This window comes from Podarcis cretensis (genome assembly GCF_951804945.1).
Source record: "Podarcis cretensis genome assembly, chromosome: 1".
Lineage (NCBI taxonomy): Eukaryota > Metazoa > Chordata > Lepidosauria > Squamata > Lacertidae > Podarcis > Podarcis cretensis.
In genome coordinates, this window is record NC_137170.1 from 127,870,527 (window position 1) to 127,893,858 (window position 23,332).

Here is a 23,332-nt window from a genome sequence, read left to right on the forward strand (position 1 = left end):
ACGATCGACTCTGGGGTTGCGGTGCTCATCTCGCTTTACAGGCCGAGGGAGCTGACTTTTGTCCACAGACAGTTGTTCTAGGTCATGTGGCCAGCATGACTAAGCTGCTTCTGGTGAACCAGAGCAGCGCACAGAAACGCTGTTTACCTTCCTGCCAGAGCAGTACCTATTTATCTACTTGCTGTTTGACGTGCTTTTGAACTGCTAGGTTGGCAGGAGCTGGGACCGAGCAACGGGAGTTTACCCCGTCGACGGGATTTGAACCGCCGACCTTCCGATCAGCAAGCCCTAGGCTCAGTGGTTTAGACCACAGCGCCACCCGCCACCTTTGAATGTGAGCCTTACATTTGAGTAAATATGCATCACTGTATCAGACGGCAAGTAAAAGGGGTTTTGTGTCTTTCCTGAAATCCTAATGAGATTACAGTGGTACCTCAGGTTAAGTACTTAATTCATTCCGGAGGTCCGTACTTAACCTGAAACTGTTCTTAACCTGAAGCACCACTTTAGCTAATGGGGCCTCCTGCTGCTGCCGCGCCACGGGAGCACGATTTCTGTTCTCATCCTGAAGCAAAATTCTTAACCCGAGGTACTATTTCTGGGTTAGTGGAGTCTGTAACCTGAAGCATATGTAACCCGAGGTACCACTGTACAGAAAACTAGCTGAGGGCATCTAAACATTCAGATCGTGTTCATTGAAGGGTTTGCGAATTTAACAACAGGGAAGTATTTAAGCACAATATTGCTGACAGATTAGATTCAGAGTTGCTGCAGCGGGAACTCCGCTCACAGCGCTGCTTGTGGAAAATGGGTTTTGACAGATCTCTCCTTCTCCCTGAAAATCTGCTCTAGAGGATCAAGGGGGGGGGGTACTCCAGGACAGTGTGGGAGGTGGCGGAGAGGAAAGATGAATTTGTGAAAATTGCTTCCAGGGTTGGCACCAGTTCTGGGGGGGATCTGGGCATGATGCCCTCCGACACACACACACACACACACACACACACCATCCATGATGCTGGCAAGATCCTCCTTAATAAGCTCACCAGGTGGTGCACAGGAGTCCCAGATTTCTGTAAACAGGAAGGACTCCTGTTTGCAGAAGAGTCCGCAATTCAGCGGAGGCTCCTGTTGCAACGGCCGGGGTAGGGCAGAGGCAATCCAGCTCAGAGGGCACAGCTGATGTGTTGGGGAAAATATTGGGTTCCAGAACAGCTGCGAGGGATGACTGGTCACTAACATCTTTATTTCTTTGAAGCAGAGCGCCGCCCAAGCTGCAGCCATCTATGCCCAGAAGCATTCTGGGAAAAAGAAAATGGTGGGTTGTCCTGGTAGGGGAAAAGTAGAAGGAAGATACCAGCAACTGTTGTCAGCCCCAGTGGGTTCTTTGGGGCTTAACATTTGCCCCCCACTAGGCCAGTTGCTGACTCTGGGCCTGTTTACCACCCCCCCCCATTCCTCCAGAAGGAGTCTCTGCTGGATCGCAACCCTTTCCACGAATAGAGTCTTTCCATTTGCAAAACAGAAATTCTGGCTCGAACCCTGATTTTTTTGGTATATGTCATGGAACATTGCAGTGATGTAAAGATACCTCCCCTCCTCCTTGCGTTCAGTTGCTAAAACATGTGTTTTAATGAAAAATAATTGTTTTTCACAAGAAATAACCACCATCAGACTACTTTCAGGAACGTCAAAGCTATGCAACTCAAAATGCTACGTACTATGTAGCAAAACAAAAACTGCGAACAAAATCTAGAAGGCATTAAATCAATTGCCAATTTAAACTTATAGACCGGTATATCGCTTATGTATTAGGTAATCCAGCATGAGACTCAAAAGTTTGTTGTCGTTATTGCTACTGTTTCTCCACACAAAGAAGTTTTGCTTCGCCCAAAGAGAAATGAATGAATTGTATACGGAATGAAAAGCCAAAAATGCAGGTAATGGACTAAAATGTGTCCTGCACAACAATCTTCATGAAATCTATACTTGTAATATACATTAATATATTCTGGCTACTGCAGCCATAGCATTTAAAACTAGTATCAGAACTGCTGTATAGCCATGGAGAAGCTACACCAAAACGTTTCAGCAAAAATTATGAGTCCCTGAAGCAACTACTGTACAGCTGAATAGAACTGCCTGTTTTTAATGGGAAGCTGTCTGGGGTCGGTTGTTTATGTTTTCAACTTTCTGGGACAGGGAGTCGGTTAGAAACAAGAAAAACCCTACAAAAGAGGGAAGAAGACCCACACTGCCTGCCTTTTAACTGCACAACATTCAGTGTTCCTTCCATGCCTGAGCTACAAAAACAAAACTGAACACGAAACAAAGAATAGGAAGCTAAAAGGTATTTTCCACTGTAGAAGTGCTCTTAAGTAGTGCTTACTGTCAAGTTTAACAGAACTGCCGATACTGACAGAAACTGGCTTTCAGCTATCCACAGATTTGGAAAAAGACCTTTTTTTCTGAACAGAGGCACCAACGCGCTAATTGTTACGTGCATACACATTTTTTCTGGCATTCATACGCACAATTTAACACATTTCTAAACCATTAGCCTAATGATTAACAGTGACTGGTGTTGAAAGATTCTCGTGTATTAGTTTCCCCATATCTAATTCAAAGAAATAAAATAAGGAAAACTTTTGCCCATTTAAGCCTTTGGCACAGAGTACTGCTGAAACAAGATACCTACCTTCCAAAGTAAAATCAAGCAATATGTACTCATAAGCAGAGTCCGTCTTTGTTTCCACTTGCGGTCTCTTTAGCGTTGAAAATATTTTTCCAGGGCTACTATCATCTGGGTCTTCTAGTTTTCTGAGTCCGCACCCCATGGTCACAGCCGCAGGGAGCAGGAAGGTGCAAAGAGGGTGGAGGTAGAAATGGAGAATGCCACAAAATCTGTTTCCCTCTGATTGGAGAAAAAAAGAGAGAGGAAGGAATCTCAAAGTTTTAGATGCTGTTTACTGCTAGCCACAACACCAAAGAAAAAAGAATATTCAAGTCCCAAGTTAGAAACAGGAGGAATTTTCCAACCATAGTTACATCCAGGCGTATAACCCTTTATGCTTTCAGGCGACGAAGTCCTCCTGGGCAAGAGTGTTACTGCTCTTGCAAGAACATACAAAGTGTTACAAACTTAGCAGAGATTTTCCATGCCACGTCAATTTACAGCCAGCCCCCGCTAGAAGTGTTCTGTTGCAGAGGGCACCAATGAGTGCTTTGTCTGTCCCTCTTGGCTGGCTGATAATGATGTGAGAAAACAACCGAAATAAAAAGTTGCTGCAAAACTTCAGCGTGATTCTCTTGCAGCCAGAAGGTCTGTTTTGCTGCAGTAGCAAAGAAAAGGGAACAAAAAAGAGCAAGTTAGTTAGATAATGGGACCAGAGAGCCTCAACATGGTTTGAGACAAAATCGTTTCCAGAAAGGAAGTCAGCCTCAAGAGGAAATTGCTTCTGGCATCTCAAAGGGGAGCAAAGCAAATGAAAAGCAGTTCAGAACTCTTGTTTTAAATGTGAGTTTGGATCTGACTTCCTTCGCACAGGACAGCTGGGTGGAAAATGCACACAATAGCAAAAGATTCTCTCCACTACAGAGCAGTACAAATTGTATGTGGAGTAATTGACTTAGTAAGTTAAAAAATATTTAAAAAGCACCTTCTCTGCTTTCGATAGGTCCCATTTAGAAACAGTATGAAATGTACATCATAGCAAACCCAGAGGAGGGATTTGATTCACATTATACAAGAAAGAGCTCTATGGCAATCTTTCTGTTAAGCTAACAGTTAATTCTTAAAACTTCTATTTTAGGGGCTTTTTGCAAACAAAGAGCAAAGGAGTGGATTTTCAACTAGTTGCTTATACAGTGGTACCTCGGGTTACATACGCTTCAGGTTACAGACTCCGCTAACCCAGAAATAATACCTTGGGTTAAGAACTTTGCTTCAGGATGAGAACAGAAATTGCGCGGTGTGGCAGCAGCGGGAGGCCCCATTAGCTAAAGTGGTGCTTCAGGTTAAGAACAGTTTCAGGTTAAGAACGGACCTCCGGAACAAATTAAGTACGTAACCAGAGGTACCACTGTATTTGTTTTCATTTCTTCAGGGCTTGCAGCCTAGCTAAGCCACAATCTTATCAATTGCATTGTTCAAAGGCGTCTTAAGCCCCCTGCAAGTTGGCAGCTAGCATTAGAGATTTCGGCATTGCAGGGGGTTGAACTAGATGACCCTCAAGGTACCTTCCAACTCTACAATTCTGATTATATGATCCCAGCGCTTACAAGTAAATGTGTTGCTTCAACTTTGACCCGTCTATGAATGATTTCTTTATACAGCTTATTTAAGTTTCCTTGAGAGTAAGACAACACATTTATAGTTATAGGTATAAATAATAAAATTATTATTAAATTATTAGTATTAGGTAAAAGACCCTGATGTTTGGAAAGGTTGAGGGCACAAGGAAAAGGGGACGACAGAGGATGAGATGGTTGGACAGTGTTCTTGAAGCTACCAGCATGAGTTTGACCAAACTGCGGGAGGCAGTGGAAGACAGGAGGGCCTGGCGTGCTCTGGTCCATGAGGTCACGAAGAGTCGGACACGACTAAACAACCATTAGTTAACACTGTCTGGAATTTTCTCTCTCTCTTTGGACTTGCAGAGATAGAGAAAGGCACTGGGGGCAGCTGTGTAAGAACAAACAGCCCAAATTTCCCATAGAAGCTCAACATCAAAAAAACTAAGATCATGGCCACTGGGCCCATCACCTCCTGGCAAATAGAAGGGGAAGAAATGGAGGCAGTGAGAGATTTTACTTTCTTGGGTTCCATGATCACTGCAGATGGTGACAGCAGTCATGAAATTAAGACGCTTGCTTCTTGGGAGAAAAGCAATGACAAACCTAGACAGCATCTTAAAAAGCAGAGATATCACCTTGCCGACAAAGGTCTGTATAGTTAAAGCTATGATTTTCCCAGTAGTGATGTATGGAAGTGAGAGCTGGACCATAAAGAAGGCTAATCGCTGAAGAATTGATGCTTTTGAATTCTGGTGCTGGAGGAGACTCTTGAGAGTCCCATGGACTGCAAGAAGACCAAACTGATCCATTCTGAAGGAAATCAGCCCTGAGTGCTCACTGGAAGGACAGATTGTGAAGCTGAGGCTCTAATACTTCGGCCACCTCATGAGAAGAGAAGGCTCCCTGGAAAAGACCCTGATGCTGGGAAAGATGGAGGCTGCAAGGAGAAGGGGACGACAGAGGACGAGATGGTTGGACTGTGTTCTCGAAGCTACCAGCATGAGTTTGACCAAACTGCAGGAGGCAGTGGAAGACAGGAGTGCCTGGTGTGCTCTGGTCCATGGGGTCACAAGGAGTCGGACACGACTAAACAACAACAAAAATGCTTAACTAGTCATACAGGGGTTATTTTTAGTTCCTGGTCTTCATGTCAAATTGAGATTTTAAAAATCTCATTTTGCACCATCAGTTTATCATTCTGTACCAGGCTCGTTGGAGCAGTGGAAATAAGCACAATGAATAGGCATTTGTGGGCTGAAACAGGCCACTTAATTTTGGTTTTACAGCAGATAGGCAGGGTTGGCATGGCAGTAGGGCAAAGATCTGGCTTGCATTCCATCAGCCCTTGCCGCTGGGATGTTTCTTGCTGCCAGTCGGCTGGGACGCACCCATGGGAGATGTACAGCATTAAACGCCACCATGGCAAACAGGAGTGGAAGAGATTGAGGAAGCTACCAGAGTCTACCCGGAGGCCCAAATAAATGAGCTTACCTGAAGGCCCTTAAGCTTTTTTGTGGGCAGCGAGGACCTACCTCTTAAGTCGTCATATAGCCACTGGACGGCCACCAGCAGGTCCTGGCAGCCTCTGGATTCACCAGCTCCCACAAACAAAAAAAATTGTCCAGGCAGTGGGTGACCTGTTGAGTGTCCCACCATGGGACACACTGCCCTCTCAAGGAACGTGCTGAAGGTTTCAAAGGCTGCACATACAACAGATGAGTGGGTTACAGCATTAAAACAATTCAAAATGTCCCATATGTTTGTTGATGAACCAACTGCCCTCAAATATAAAAAGGTAAAGGGACCCCTGACCATTAGGTCCAGTCTTGGCCGATTCTGGGGTTGTGGCGCTCATCTCGCTTTATTGGCAGAGGGAGCCGGCGTACAGCTTCCGGGTCATGTGGCCAGCATGACTAAGCTGCTTCTGGTGAACCAGAGCAGCGCATGGAAACGCCATTTACCTTCCCGCCGGAGCGGTACTTATTTATCTACTTGCACTTTGGCGTGCTTTCGAACTGCTAGGTTGGCAGGAGCAGGGAACAAGCAACAGGAGTTCACCCCGTTGCAGGGATTTGAACCACCGACCTTCTGATCGGCATGTCCTAGGCTCTGTGGTTTAACCCACAGCGCCACCCACGTCCCTGCCCTCAAATATAAAGCAAAGCAAATTTAAGTTCTTCCATTGTACCTGAGGAGCCAAAATGCTGTCTAGATATTGCATTTTGCCATTATTGCACCTTGCCTACAACACCTCACTTGCTAGTGGAAGGCTCCTTTGAGTCAGGATAACTACTAGAGTCACTGGGTACACCGGATGAGGATTCTTATAGGCTGAGTACCTTTCCTATGTATCGCTGGGGACTGAGGACCTCCTGTGCACAACTGCCTCAACTTCTCACGTAGCTGGGTCAGAAACAAATTAAAGGCATGCATTCAATAGCACAACTGGAGCTGGTGAGGGGCACCTGAACTTATATTGCATTCCATTAATTTTGTCCATAGTATACAAGGGGAGCTGAGAGCCATTTGACATTTCAGGAAAGGGACAAAATTATTTGAGAAGAGGAGTTTCTCAGCTAGGTTTAAAGGCTTACTCTTGGAAATTCTGTTCAAGATTAAACAGTGGGGGTGGGGAGAGGATATTTTAAGGACCTCTGTTTTGTGGTTAATTTCGTTTTACATCCTATTACTACAGCAGCAGCAACTAAGATCAAACAGCAACACATTGCCCAGTTTATTGTTTATAACAATAGCTGCTCAATACACAGGTAGAGTTAATGTGGCCATGTGGTCTGAAACACCAGAAGGGGAACAAAGACCCCTCTTTGTCCTCCCTCTAGGATACCCCTGAATTGGAATAATTAAGATCTAAACTATTCCATGACCCGACACCTTCAAAATAGTTCTATGCAGGATTCTGTTTCTTGATGATCAGGTATTATATGAAACCCCCCTTAACTTGCTTTTATTTTGTTGCCACTATTGTTTTCTAAAAAATGAATCTGCATTACCAATAGTAGATAAAGAATGCTTTATTTAGATGAAACTTTTGTTATAAAGCCATTGGCTTTTTAAAAATGGTACAAGCTACAGGAACCAATATTGTTACTGTATATCATACATTCATGGCAGAATCCAGTCCAGTGTGGGCCTAGTACCCCTGCACAAATAGTTCATAGAGACATGCTTTCTCCATTGTGTGTGTAGAGGTTGTGCAAAAGGCATTAGGTTGAGTGGAAAGTCCATACATAGGCCTACAACGCCGCTTCCTTGCCTCATGCTTGTTTGCGATGTGTGTAAATCAAGGCTCTACTGAGCCTAACAGAATCCTTCAGTGTGACTGGATTATACCCATAGCTTAAACAAAAAATGAGTAGCGAACAAATTTGTAAAACTTTGAAGTACTATAAAATTATTGATAAAACATCTTTCTGTACATTTATCTTAACTTACTTAAGGTTGCAGGAACTATAGTAAATGCATAAGGAGCCATGTTGGTACCCTGTTAATTTAGCTAGAATTGTATGACAATGCAAAAACATTCTACTTATGATCAGCATTTTTATGAACTACTCCTTATTACCATGGCAAAAGTAAACTCTTATATTCCTTTGAAAATATGTTAAAGAATACCCCACGATACATCCTGCTTTCAAGTGCCATTTTACAGCTGTGTTTTGTTATCACACCAAAAGCTCTGAACGACACTGTCCAATAATGAAGCCCAAAACAAAATAATACTCTTCTGCTATACCTTGTAGCAATGTTCAAAATCAGAGCTCCACAGTAATATGGAATTACCGTGTATTTAAAAAAATCTAGTGTCTTAGTATATTTGTATATGTATCTCTTCAAATATCTTGCTTGTGACATTTACATTTCTTAAAAAGCTGGTGCAGTATGAGCGTCCCAAAACTACCATTTTACCCTAACATTTACACTAACACATATTACAATAAACTTACATTGTAAAACTATACTAAAATACAGGTAGAAAGTCTGTATGCAAAGCCATGTGTTCTGTTACTTTTGTCTATCATTAGTAGAATGCAGTTTGTTGAGTAGTTTATTTTGTTACATGGATTATAGAGTATGTTAAAAAGCATAAAGAAATAGCAAAGTGATATGTCAAATGACAATGTGATGATTAAAGTGAATTTTCCCCAGTTCACTAGCACAAATAACAATTTGGTGTTCACATTTTTCGAACATTTCAAAACAGTCATAGGAAAAGTCCTGTATTAATTAACATTATGGTAGTTCTTCACCTATTTCTTAAAATACGTTTGGAGTTATGATCGTAAACATTACTTAAAGAATTCATTCAATCTCTAAATCTATGGCAAATATGATTCTCTCATGTATCCCAGATAAAAGTTTTAAAATCAGGATTGCAACACAGAGCGGTGTTGTTAATGTTTGCTTGCTAACCCTCAATATATAAATGAGGTGAATTAGTAAGTACACTAGACTCAGGAGCTATTTTTTCTATGGAGAAACATAATAAGGGGGAAGGAATATATTAGATTCAACTAGCCTTCAAGATAGTATGGTTGACCAGGTATTAGCCCAAATTCTATAATGTAATGTTGCATTAAAAAAAAATCCATGCATTTCAAAAGGTTTGATAACAGCCCACAGATACAAAGAGTAGAAGACAGCTTTCTTACTTCTGTTATAACCCCTTAGAAATAGGTATGAGGGAGGGACCTGTTTATGCATCAGACATTTCTTTCTATTACTATATTTGTGTGTATTGAGTTACTCTTGGCCAAACAGGGATTAAAAAAAATCTAATCCTGATGTTTATATTGCTCTCTTAAATGAATTAACTAAAATGGAAAGCCTTGGGTATTATTTAACCTGATATAAATATCAATAACTCCATAACGCAAGCAGTAAGAACAAAGGATTTCAAGTATGAATGACATTGTTTTCTAAATTGCAGTTCTAAATGCCAGACATTCTTTGGACATCTCAATTTTGAAATATTTTCAGAAAACTATGCTTTTTTTAGTCTAATACACTGAGTAAAAATGGGAACCCAAGCAAAAGATTCAAAACTGATCCTGATTGCTTGGATGAAATAAGCTATATACAATGGTTTCATGATATACTTAGAAATAATGCCATAGTAACAGAACACATGGCCTTTTCTTGGCTACTTTTATATTGTTTACAAGGATATATACAACTGAGCAAATCCTTTCACAGTTATAAAGCAGTTTCAATAGATGTGAACACATTTATACAGATATATTTTAAAACCTCTGCAAATATAAAAACAGTAACATTAAACAGATAACCCCCAACCATTCAAGTTCTTTATACTTGACATAAAAACTACTTAAATCTGATAGTTGCTGGGTTATCACAAACATTTTTACAAAAGGTATAAATTATTTTTGCATATGATCTTTTTATGTTCTATAAAGGTGCAAACCTATTTAAAGACTCAAGAGTGAACATGTTACTAGAAAAATAAGTATTTTTTTAGTAAAAGTCTGAATTTATCCTAACTCCAGCCACGTGTAATGGTAGGTACACTGTGGGTGAAGCAGGTAATAAGGTTGTATTTAAATGTTTATTTATTTCCAGTTTGCTGTTAAGACAGTATCAGTAGTTCTTAAAAGATTTATTTAAATGCTACCTTGCTGACGTAGTATTACTGACTCTATGAAATCCTTACCTGACTTTTTTTTAAAAAAAAAAAACAATTGGACTTCACCTTTGATAAAAAGGCTTCAATACAGCAGGCATATTTATTCTGCCAGAATAAGTATAAATTGAGAGATTACAACAAAAAGCTTGTAAAACAAAAGCAGGGAATAAACAATTCTAATCCTTGTGGAGAAGAGGATAATTGTATTCCTCCTCAGGACATGATACAGGCAGTGATTCATTTTGATCCTGCACAGGGAGAAGACAAAGGCTTAATGAAAGTTTTCAAATACTGTAATAGATTATGTTATTAATGCAAAGCTTGTATTTTTGCACATCCAAAATAGTATCAAAAATGTGTGTAGTATTTTATATCCTTCAGAACAGTATCAGTCACAAAAATCAGAAAAAATTATTTGGACATAAGCAGATGTAACTATTTTTGATTTTTATAAACTAAAAAAAAAAGATTGATTTTATTTCAGTTGCAATATGTAAAACAGTATTTGCACCAAATTATTTTTTAAAAAACCAAAAATATGCTTAAATACAAATGTTAAATAAAATATTTGGATTCCAACATAGCATGCGTTTTCCACCAAGCAAAAATGCTTTTTAATATTGTACTTAGTCATTCTTGTAACCTATCAGATGAAAATGAATTTTAAGTTTGGTTTGCAAAACTAATATGCTAGTTTTAAATGGCATAATAAACAGCACATGTATAGCCTGAATATTTCTCAATTACAAGTCTGTCACCATATAAGAATACCAATTGATAAAGGTAACCATGATTTTATCCTGCAATTTATGTTTACTAAGAGTAAACGATTTATGTTTACAAGTGCAAGGTCTTTAAACACCTTACAAAAAAGCAAGGACATTTTGACTTACCAGTATTCAATATACATTAGGAGCTACAAAATCACACACCTTCATATTAGCTATTAAGTATAACTATGGTGCTATTTAACAGTGTCTGTAGAGGAAGAAGTAGTGAGCACTGTGTCATCTGATCTGTAATCTTTTCTAGGATGAAAGTGAGGACTTCGTGCATAACGAGGCTTTAAACTCATAGAAGAAGGATGAGAAAAATTTCTTCTTACAGAATGTATCCTGGCTTCCTATAAAGAAGAAAAAACTACATTTCAAAATAGCAGTTTATTACAATACATTTTAAGCAGGTATATGACAGTTCTGCTAAATATATAAACAAAGTCTGCAAAGGAAGGAATTAATTTACAACACAAAATGACCACATGTGACCTAAACTGGGATCTTTGGATAAAGAGTGGTACACAAATCTATTTAATTAAAACAGTAACAGCAACAACAAGACTATATAAAACTATTTCCCACCCGACTTAAAAAAGCACTAAAAGAAACTCTGGCACGTTGGTTTTCCCATGGAATTGTTGAAGATTATGGAGTTATACCATAATAAAGCAAATTTGCTCTTGATTGTTTTCAATTTCCTGAGGGAAAATAATTTCAAAGAATTTTCTGTTTGATCAGCAAACCCATCAGTCTTAGGTGATCACTCTGGTTAAATGTGAATTACCAAGTGTCAATTATGCAAAATTTTCTATTTATCCACAAATAATTAGTACATGTATGCAAATCCCTACACTTGATTTTCAGCATGTTACATACTACATCGTTCTTCTCAATTAGTCTTGTGCCAAGAACAGTCTCCTACAAATCAGATTCATGAACAGCAGCTTCTGAAAGAAGTTGAAATCACCTCTCTCTTTTTTTACAACCATGAAATTCCTAGGCTCTCAGGTAGCTTCAGTAAAGTCAAGGTAGTCCCAGTACTATCTGGGTTAAGTCACGTATTCCAGAGGAAACTAGTCCTATTTTAGCCACACTGAAACTAATGAGACGTCTAACTTAATTCCCACTGTTTTTAATGGCATTAAAGCATGACTAATTTCTGATTTCCTGTTCTTTGGGCAGTCAGACCCAGCCATGGTCACTCATGTTCATTGCTCCTAGAAAGGATTATTGCAATGTGTGTGCATTGTGCAGAAAGACAATGCTTCTAAAATCCCAACCATTGCTAAATCTTACGAGACACTTTATTAAATCAGTTGCATTGTCTGCCGCTTATTTTTATATTTGTTGTTAGCCACTTTGGGCGACTCTTCTTGGGGGGGGGGAATGGGTTACAATTTTTATTAGAAAATATATATCTCTCCTCTGTCCCCAGTACTTATCTGGAAGTAATCACAGAGGTCACAAGGAAGATTCATCAGCCTGGAACTATCTGAACAATGCTGAGGTTTCAAAGGAATGTGTCTTGTTCTAATCTAAGGGAAAGAGATTACCCAAGTCTTTTAGAATTGCACATAACTGGGTGGGAAAAAAATACAGGTTGATGAACAATACCCAGGTTGATGAACTGGTATTGAAAATACTGTAGCATACCTATCACTCCTAGAAGTACTGCATCAGCATCTCCAAACCCTGAGAATAAATTAACTCCACCTTGTTAGTTATTAGACAGAAACAGTATGATCAATTGCTATCTGAATATTCTTTAGTGTTGACTTTGTTCACTTTACATTCCTAAGTGAGCGTGTGAAGCTTATCCTGTTTATTTCAAGGTTTCTCCATTTGTTTTAGACCTAGAGGCCCAACTGGGAGGCTGGAGACTCCTCACCCCAACTGAGCTATATATACTGTGATTCATTTTGAAAACTGGGGAGGGGTGGATTTTCTAAATCCATCTTGTAATCTACTCCAAGGTAAGTCACAGAAAACTGTTGTTTGAGCAAATAACTGCAGATAAAACAAGAGACAGAAGCCAACATGTCTGAGCCTATAGCATCTAGAAGGCCAAAGGTTCCCTGGTTTAGATTAAGGCATAAACTCCAGTCTGTCGCTCTTACATTATGCTGCTGCCCATTTCTAGTTCCAGGTGTCTCTGTGAACATGAATTATGGAAGGCAAGGAAGCACTCGTGACATACTAGGGCTAGCAGTGGGATGTCAAGATTCAGGGACATGCTATCCAGCTCCATGAAAAGAGCCCATTGGATCCCCATTCCTACTGAAATGCCCAGATGTAGCAACTACATTCTATAATATTGGAGATTCTTCATTGGAGAAGTTTGTTAGTTTTGGGTCCAAACACAATGCTGAATTTATTTGAAGCCAAATAATTATAATCTGTCAGGATATAACCAGGGATGGGTGGATTTCTGGCGAATTTGGGTGGCAATGGTATGTGAGCTGTAGGACATTTAGAAGATATTGGTACGCATGTTCATTAGCTTTATAACACATTTAAGTTGAAATAATAGGTCCTGGTTAGTTGCATATTTGTTGTTTAAAAAGGCACATCCCTAGATAACAAATGTTAGGCTTAATCTTATTTAAAAGAAATTACTGGCTTGTGATGCTATGCATTCAAGAATCAAGGCACTCCATTCTCTAAAAGGGCTGAAAACACACGAACATGCAGCCCAGACTGGATACCATATACCAGAGTTGCCCAGGTGGGCATAAAAGGGAAGGCGCTAAAGCTCCCAACATATTGAATACTGGATATTAGATAGTAGGGTTCTAGCTTAGTCATCTTTCAGACATGCAGTTTTCATGGTGTAGAGAATTTCTGTCCTCTCAGTTCCTTGACAGATTGTCACTTGGGCTGCTTCCACACTTTGCATTTACTGTGGAACTGCCACATTTTCTTCGCTCACTTTTCCAGGGAATATGCACACCTGCCTCTCATTCAGAGCTCAGAAAATCTGACTTTGAAAACTCAATGGATGTGCCATTTTCTCAGGTGTGGATGGCCTATTGCACAGCTAGTCTAGCAAGTTGTGGCCTATGTAGACTGCTTTCTAGCCATTTCCTTCTCTATGTTTTTTCCTCATCTCTAGAAATCAGCTCATTAATTTTAAGCGTTCCCTTTCTAAATAGCATTGCATTTATATCAGGTTTTCCTCCCCTCTCCAAGAATTGTGGCATGGGGGGAAATCACAAGGAGTTCAGTTAGAGACAAGAGAGTATTTCCAATGAGCTGTTTCCCCCCACCTCTGACATTTGGGACTTGAAGAAGTTCAAAGCTCAGCAGTCACAGTACCAAGGGCTGATGCATGATGTTGCACTGAGTATGCCTCTTCATCTGTGATTAATACTGGGTTGGGCACATCATGCCTACCCAATTTTCAGAGGTCTACAGGATTCCCAAATGAAAATATATGAGGGAACACAACTACTCAATAGCTTGCTTTATTAATGAATTCTAACTAGTGAAAAGGAAAAAGAATCTGCTTAGCAGCCACAAAACCAAATTTCCTGTTGCCTCAGCAGCAGCAGCAAAACACAAAAATCTAAGCAGGAATATACGTTCCTGCATTGCAGGGGATTGGACTAGATGATCCTCAGGGTCCCTTCCAAGTCTATGATTCTATGCACACCCTGTAAACCATCTGCTATAGCACTGGTCAGCCAAGCTTCAGAACTTTTCCATACTCAGAGCTGTACATGCAGACAGCTATATTAATAAAAATATGCAAGTTTCTAAAGTATGGTAGATGCACAATTCTGCATTGGAAGACATACTCCACAGAAGGAGGAAAGCAAAAATGCACATAATCACAGATTCAATTGCATGTCTGGCTAGGGTTCTTACTCCTTGTTCTAGTCTCAGAAGGCTATGTAGCCCATTCATTAAGGTCAAAGGAGAGGAAAAGAACCCAAGCTCTAAATGCAGCTAACTACAGCTAGTATTTTTTAAGCCTGAAATAAAGGGGAAAAGAACTACAGTACAATGGTGTCTTGCATGATTTCAACTTTGTGGTTGAAAGCTGGCTGGTTGAAATACCGCAAATTAACTGCATGCAAAATGGAGAGCTTAAAACCTTGTTCTGCCCTGGTTTTTCCTTTTTCCTGGCATGGAAAGAGCTTTTAAGCTCTTGGGCTTGCTAACAGGGCTTTGGGAGGCTCTTGTGAGAACTTGGACAGCCCTGTAAATTTCTTAAAGGTAAAGATGGTCATGTGGGGGGGGGGGTTGGGGTTTAAGTGCCACCCCCAGAACATAACCTCTCTGCATGATGCAATTGTACTGTACAGTACAATACCATAAGTAAGCAGAGCAGTGTGTAGCATTATTTCAGGAAGTTAAAAAAAACCTGCATTGAAATTGTTAGCTCTATTTCTGCCTATAATGAGTCTAGCCCAAAGCAAGTATGCGTACAGCTAATTAGCTTAATTTGGACTGATTTTGAAGGACAAATTCCTTTACACTTTGCTAAGAGTATATACTGCAACATAAATAGGGAAGTGAAAAAAATAAGACATCGTGATATAACTTTTACAAAATGATTTTACAAATCTAACTAAAACAACTAAGGGAGAGCAACTCTTTCTTCTGCAGTAGACTAATGTCTTTTAATAGTTTCTGCCAGGCTTAACTACACACCAAATATTCACCCAAAGCAATAGCAGGCAGTGGAAAGTACAGGCACCCTCTGCCCTTATCGGCAAGACACCACAAAGTTACAGCAGAGGCAGCTGTTGATGGCCATGAGGACACCTGCCCCCCCACTGCTTTCATTCCACCTCACCGGCTGCTACTGCTAATGTCACCATTCACACAATTAGCAACAATGTCAGATAATTAATTTTTTGAAAAATAAAAGAAAATATAGAAAAGGAAAATAGAATTTGTAATTCATTGAAACATTTCTATGATTATTATTTTTCATAGCTTGTTACTGATTAGCTCCTACTGAATTTTGTTGGTGATGTCATTTAGTACTGTAGCACCCTCTACTGGAAATATTTTTGTGACTATGCTATATACTAAGTATCTACTCCAACATCTAATGTTTCAAAGAATTTCAAGTGTAAAGTCAGAAAAAGAACAACATAAAGTGGCAAAAGATTTTCGTTTTTTGTTAATTATTTAATCTATTTTACCTCACCTTTCCAAAAGCTCAATGTTATTTACAAAAAAATAAATAAAATAAAACTAAGTATGCCTATACTTTTGCAAGGGAAAGGGTATTTTATGCCTTTCTCACACTATCACCTCCCAATCCAACTTGAATTGTGTCCCCATCAGCTAAAACACGCCCCCAAAGAAAAAGGTTATAGACCTTACTTTAACAGACTCAGGCTGCATCACAGGGGCTGACATGGCTATGGCACTTTGAGCATAAACTTGGTGATATGCTTGAACTCCATGATCAGAATATGGCTGGTAAACAAATGAATATTGAAAAACATATTTACAAACAAATATATTTACCAAACAAGTATATATTAAAAATAGCATAAACAGGAAAAATGTGCACAGAAAGCAATTTTCATACCATCATTTCAGAACTGCTTTTTAATGTTAGGTTAGTTATCCAAGAACCCAACTGACCTTGGGCTAATTGTTTACATGCAAATTTCCAGTCTCCCCCCCCCCCCCAGAATAGATGTAAAGGTGCGGACCTGATTCTGACTTCTGCTTGTTGTAGGTTAGATGTTAGGGCTACTACAGACACCTTTTTACCTGATTTGGGGCCAGGAAGGTTCAAAATGACTGGAAGAGATCCACAGTATATTTAAATAATTAGTGGAAGCATGTAATAATGCAGAACTGGCAGTGCTAAATGTATATAATGTATGATGCAAGGGGGAAATCTTATTCTTTGGTTTGCAAGTTATAAAGTTGTCAATATATCTATAGAATTTTGGCCCATCTACTGCACAACGGGCTGGGAAGAAATTTGCTTGCTTTTGCATTAAAAACGAATCAATCCAATTTGCACTTTCTGAAACAATGTAAGAACCAAAACCCAGCCACCCTAAGAAAGTAACACCTATCCACATTTTGCGATGCAGTTCTCTCAACGTTTATAAAAAATGCATATATTAGGAAAAAGTGTGCATAAAATTATATATTAGTGAAAACAGCAGGTTAAAATGCATTATATTAGAAAAATTGCTTGCAAAATGTGTATATTAGTCAAACATGTATACAAAATATGTTTATTAGGAGAAATTAAATGCTGAAGAATTTTCATGAGGATTTTCTCAAACTGATGCAGAAACGTGGAGAACTGAAATGAAGATTAGAGAAATGAGAAAATGAGAACTGAAATTGACAGAGCCTTCCATCCCTACTGTACAGTGGCCCCCGCCCCCAATTTAGCTTGATTTCTGGTACTTATTGAGCTAACATATCTTGACTAAAGATTGCCTGTGCCCCTTCTATGCCTACTGGCACTCAAGGTTCTTTGCAGATTATGTGTCTCCCATTTTAACTCTACAGAAAGTAGATGAGAAATGAATGATTAAGTTATTTATTTTTAACCCTCCGGAGTCAGCAGGGTTACTGTGGAGTCCAGCAGCTGTTTGAAATATTTGTTAAACTTAGCAAACCTGAAGCACTTCATACTCCATGTACGCCTTAACTTTTATGGGGCCAGCTATATTTATACTCTCTTCTTTTCTATTTTTTATTTAAAAAAATATGTTTAACTTGCTAAGATATCAGGGTTCCTATTTATCTCTATTCATAGTTGAGAGTTTAGGGGCAGGATTTAGGCTGTATGGCTGAGTCCCTTCTAATTCCTGGCTCCAAAAATGGTTGGAATCGAATGGAATATCCCATTGTTGAGTTAGCCAGCCAAGGGCCATAATGGTCCTAAGTATGGGTTGTTAATATAAGAAAGGAGGTTGCTCTGTGTCAGAGGGTAAGTGGGTAGACCCCCCCCACCTGGCTGGGTGCCCCCCCACCTGGCTAGTAATTAGAAGGACAAAAACCAGAGTTAGGGGGGTAAGCTGGGAGCCAGAAGCAGACAGAAGCCTGAGTGAGAGCCATGTCTGATTTCTGCTTGAATTCAAGGCTGTGGCTATTGGGGGAATAATACGTTCTGCAGTGTTGATGCTCTGAGCCCCTCTATTGTAGGCTCAGGTTGTATATATGTGTAAATAAACCATATATCATAAAGACACCACAGTTTCCGCCGTCCCTAATTCCGAGGAAACCAAACCCCGAGTAAGCACCTGGAACCCTAGAATCCTACACCGGTTGGAGATTGGAGTGGCATGCAACAATTTGAATGGGAGAATGAAACTACCAAACACCTTAGTTAACTGGGATCTTCTCGACTTCTCAAATCATGGTCAGGAAAACCTTCCACTTGATTCTACATTAGGGTTTTCCACTGATGGAAGCCTCCATGCCTGCTTGAATGCCACTATTGTGCATGCATGCATATGCATACACTTATATAAATTTAGCTATACTAATATGTGTGGGTTTGACCATTCTGTGCTGGTTTGCTGTTCAGTATGAGTTAAATTTTATGTCCTGCTAGATGTCAAACTGCAGTCAAGACATCCTGATTACTTTAAAAATTTGAAAGTAGGACATTTGTACATTTCTCTCTATGTGACATTTTTAAAACCAAGTTTCAAGACTAAGGGCTTCACCTCATAAATGAGACCATCATAATAGAGGACACATAACTCCACATGAAATGTAAAGCTGGGTTGTGAAAGTAATAATTAATTAATTAATAATACATTTTACTGTTATTATTATTATTTTGATCCTTCAAATGCTTCAATGAGCATTGGTGGTGAATGGGATTTCTAATGTCAGCCAGGAATATACTGCCTATGTTTGCAGAACCCAAACTGAATTTAATAGCATATAATAAAAAAGCTAGTTTACTGGGTTCTGTCAAACAGTAGCAAAACTAAGATTGCTTCCAGACGGATTGTGGATGACATATTTTTACAGCATCCACATGATGTCATTGCCATCAAAATGCCAATGCATACTTTTTACATCTAAACTAGATTTCAACACAAAAACTCAGAAGTAAAAATAACCTATTATCCATCCATGGTTACTGCTCATCTGGATTTTTAGGGCGGGCAGTTTGTCATGTGTGGGATGATGTTTCAGTGGATGGCTCTATCAGTGCACCCCTATTTCTACTGGCTCCTCACATGAGCGTAAGTTAGCTATTTTGTTTCTAGCAGCCAAAACAATGGACTCAGCTAGAAAAAGCGTTTTATATGCATTATAACACTATGACACCAGATGGTGCTGTGGAGTTCCGTTTTTGCCAATACAATTTCTCACAGTCGTACCTCGGAAGTCAAACACCTTGCGAGTCGAACTCGCTCCCAAACCCGGAAGTGAGTGTTCCAGTTTGCGAACGCTCTTTGGAACCCGAATGTCCCATGCAGGTTCCGCGGCTTCCGATTGGCTGCAGGAGCTTCCTGTAGCCAATTGGAAGCCACACCTTGGTTTCTGAATGTTTTGGAAGTCGAAATTCCGGAATGGATTCCATTTGACTTCCAATGTATGACTGCACAAAGTTTGCAATGCGTTTAATTGAAGTGCTTCTTGGCTGTGTCTAGATCCAACCAATGTAAATGTGTCTACTTCCACTAACCCACTGCAGAGGAACTCTTATTTCAAGATTTCCACATAGTACATGTGAAGGATTATGCTGGAGTACATTGCAATATATGCATCAGACTTTTTTAAAAAGATTAATACAGCAATTTAATGTAGACCTTGTGAGATTGGTGCTTTCGTACATAATATTGTAAGCACATGTATGCATAGAGTACCCAAGGTGAATGTCAAGTACGGTAAATTAGAGGAATTAAATGTTATCAAGAGTGGGAGAGAATGAGTGGTGATTGGGTGGGAGTTCTGAAAGGGAGTTTAAGGGTTGCTGGAGAGACAGTCTGCTGTTGAGAGTGGTGTTGGGAGGGCCTGGTAGATGGTGTGTGAGTTGGTGATGAATGTGTAGCAGGGTTAGCTGATTAGTAAAGAACCAGTATTATAGTAGGCATTGTTGTACATATAATAAAGTAACAAATAAAATAAAGGAAGATTAATTAATTAATTGATTAATTAATTGTATTACACCACATGCCTATTATTTGGTTACACTAGGGGTGTGTTCAGATAAACATTATCTGATGTTGGCAGCAGGAATGAAGGGGGATTATTGAAATACCTATCAAAAACTCAACTCATAGCTGTACAACATTTGCTCTTGCACCACTTCTCAGATAGTATTTTTAAAGGTGAATGCACACAGATACAGAAATATCTGCTCACATGCCCAGAATGGGAAAAGGTAGTGGAGAACAAGAGAGGAATGACTGAGGGGAGAGACAGAAAAGCCCCAACCCAGATACAATCTGACAAGCTCCACCCACTGGCATGGAGGACAGGCAGAAGTGCCTTTTACTGTATAACCTTTTTGTGATATAAGGCACCTGTCTGGAAGCACCCTACAAAACTGATATGAGATCAGGACTATGCAATACTGAACTGATAAAAGACCAGAGCTATACTGATAGAAGTGGGCTTTATTTCCAAACTGTTCCCTCAAAATTCTGTAAGATAAAATAAAGGGACTACTACATTCAGTGAGACTACTGAAGGGGTAAGTGTCACTGTAGTATACTCAATTAATTAGTACTGCTAATTACTTTCTCTCATATGTGAATGGAGAATACTCAGTCTATGAATGCCCCCCTAGCACACAGCCCTCATTGAAAGATACCCCACAGATTTCTAAAATGTTTGATTATAGCAAATTCTTTCTTCATACATTCTCTATGCAATCTTATCAAATTATCTACAAATAATTAAATAGGTAGAGCAGATGCAGCCTACAAATACTTTTTCTGAGTATAAGTACCTCTGGAACTGCAGCTTCCATTAGGGAAAGAGGAGGAGCGACACATCCACCATCCTGCGCAATCTCCAGGGGCTGGTAAGTAATTTCAGAAGGATGTAGATAAAAGAATGAGGTGGGAGAGGCAGGAGACTAAAAAAGAGAAAACATTGTTTTGCATATGACAAATTCAATTGTTAGACGAATTCAAGCTAAAGAAGAAGAAAAAATGTAATATATGATTTCAATGCAAATATGATAACTATTATTTAAGTGGAATGCTCTCCCCCTGGATGTACTCTTAGCATTGACACTTACAAAGCCATGTGTTCTAAAAAGTGTGCATGCATTTGAATCATAACTTGTTTCCAGTTTGAATTGAATTCTAGCTTACTCAAAGAGTTTGTCTCTTCCTTCTCCATCACATTCCCTCCTCCCAAAATTCTACAAGCAAGTAATTAGGACTATGCGCCAAAAACAGTCCCAGCTAATACCTGAGGTAATGTAATGAATCTACTGAAGGCAATATTTTGAAACTGTATAATTTTGAAATTTCTAGGATGTGAATTTACTGGCTTGTACCCACACTTCGCTTCTGCCAACAGGAATATTCCCTGAGCAGCATTCCACTCAGGGGATGCTCCTATAGGCAGACTTTTGCCTCTTCACTTTCACTCTCTGAGGGCTGAGGGAGCCCCGCTCTCAGGAATGGTAAGGGGCTGCAACCCCATGAAAACAGCAAAAAATTACTCCTCCCCCTCCCATCCACCAGCAGTATCCCCCTGCTGAATTAAAAGTCCATTTCATTCCATTAAGTCTGGACCTGCATGTTCGCCAGGAGCAATCAGTATATCACGTGGCATCATGAAGTGTATACCTCAAACCAACAGAGAGTAGTATGGTATAATAGGTTTAAATCCATATCACAAATCCCAGCCACAAAGGCTACTCACCTCTGGCCAGTTACTACAGCCCTAATCTAATCTTACATAATTGTTCTAAGGATAGTAGTGGAGGAAAGGGGACTATTTATACTGCCTTAAACTAGAGGAAGGGTGCAATATAAATGTTATAAATAAACAAACAGATTATGGAGACTGAATATAATTTACCTGTGGAATACTCCACTGCCATTGTCCTGGAAGACACTGCGCAGGAGCCTGTGGTAATTGAAAACAACAGTATGCTAAAAAAATAGACTCCAAATTCCTCATTTACTGTTTGTAAAATAAAATATACGCTGAAGACATTAACTGCAATAAAGCAGAGTTAAATACAATAAACGCTAAGGTGGACATATTGTCAATCTTTCTTTCTTTAATAACATATAATAGTTGAATCATCTTTGGTTCCTATGTTCAGGACATGGGCAGGTTACCTGTTCTGGCTGAGCTTGTACTCTGAAGCAGAAAGTGCCTAGCTTGTGGGTACTTCTGGATACATTTATGTCACCAGAGGCCCAAGTGTCCTCTGTGGCTTTTACCAGCTTTGGTTCATCAGCTAGGACTGCTCCTGGACAGGGATAATCTAACCACAGTAGTTCTTGAGTTGGTAACCTAAAGGTTGAATTACTGCAGTGTGCCCTTGTGCCTGGTTCAGAAGATCCAGCTGATGCAGAATGGGGGGTGGGGAGCAGACTGCTGATGGGGGCACATGGCCAAGAACATGTCCCTTCCAATTCAACATTCAAAGATTCCATTTGACACCATTGTTAAAATATATACACTGGCTGTCCATCTATAGCGGTACCTCGGTTTACGAATTTAACCCGTTCCAGAAGTCCATTCTTAAACCGAAACTGTACTTAAACCAAGGTGCGCTTTCCCTAATGAGGCCTCCCACCACCGGTGCTCTTCCACTGTTCAGCTTCCTTTCTTAGACTGAGGTAAAGTTCGCAAACTGGGAAACTACTTCCGGTTTTGCGGAGTTCGTAAACCAAATAGTTCGTAAACAGGGCTGTTCTTAAACTGAGGTACCACTGTACTACTGAGCCTGCTTCAATTAAGAATACATCTTTCCATAATGGTTAGTTTATGGTTTCTGAAAATATTTTTTTGTTAAATATAAATATTACTGTAAACCACTTAAGATTTTTTTTTTAGGATAGAGTGGTAAAACATACAAACAAACAAACAAACAAACAAACAAACAAACAACTATGAAGTCAATTAAACTATGAAGCACAATTTCCTCTCCTATGCTGCCATAAAGTAGCCAAAAGCATCATTTATTTTTTTACCTGATAATGATATGTAGGTTGTTGATAAACAGGCTGAGCTACCATCACAGGAGAACTAGAAATAGAACGTGACTTTAAAAAAGAGAACAGCAATTAGAATCTTACTGAGTTGTCCAAAGAATTATTAATATACTACTAAGAAATACATTTTAAGCAATACACTAAAACACTAAATTATAAACAAACAAACAAATCATTTACATTAAGTCACAGATCAGAAGTGCCATTCGGGCTTTTGCTATCTATCCTCCTTTATCCTCCAAAACATATTCCCCTTCAATACACTTTTCATAGTTAACCACAGTACAGTGCACCTTGGTACTGGAACGGCTTGGCTCCCAAACGCCGCAAACCTACGCAAAGTGAATTTGGAGTGGGATACTGCACACACAAAACTGTCAGTAATCTCAGGGTCGTAAATTCAAGCCCTACATTGGGCAAATGATTTCTGCATTGCAGAGGGTCGACTAGAT

General features: G+C 39.6%; 2 protein-coding genes across 9 annotated transcripts in view; both read right to left on the reverse strand.

Moving 5' to 3' along the window:
* RFTN2 (raftlin family member 2) overlaps positions 1-3,391 on the reverse strand; it is a 47,421-nt gene extending 44,030 nt beyond the window's left edge. The window contains exon 1 of one of the 2 annotated variants that reach the window (XM_079980050.1): positions 2,696-3,391. In XM_079980050.1, coding sequence (XP_079836176.1) covers positions 2,696-2,834 — 139 coding nt within the window. In that variant the 5' untranslated portion in view covers positions 2,835-3,391. The remainder of the gene's footprint in view (positions 1-2,695) is intronic. The other variant, XM_079980049.1, reaches the window with a different exon arrangement.
* Positions 3,392-7,310: 3,919 nt separating this feature from the next.
* BOLL (boule homolog, RNA binding protein) overlaps positions 7,311-23,332 on the reverse strand; it is a 34,373-nt gene continuing 18,351 nt past the window's right edge. For 4 of the 7 annotated variants that reach the window (XM_079980343.1, XM_079980349.1, XM_079980347.1 and 1 more), the window contains exons 7-11: positions 22,860-22,931; positions 21,733-21,780; positions 20,645-20,773; positions 16,072-16,167; positions 7,311-11,078 (exon numbers count right to left, since the gene is read on the reverse strand). In XM_079980343.1, coding sequence (XP_079836469.1) covers positions 10,920-11,078; positions 16,072-16,167; positions 20,645-20,773; positions 21,733-21,780; positions 22,860-22,931 — 504 coding nt within the window. In that variant the 3' untranslated portion in view covers positions 7,311-10,919. Of the gene's footprint in view, positions 11,079-12,384; positions 12,424-16,071; positions 16,168-16,385; positions 17,021-20,644; positions 20,774-21,732; positions 21,781-22,859; positions 22,932-23,332 lie in introns of those variants that run through there. The other 3 variants (XM_079980344.1, XM_079980346.1, XM_079980345.1) reach the window with 3 other exon arrangements.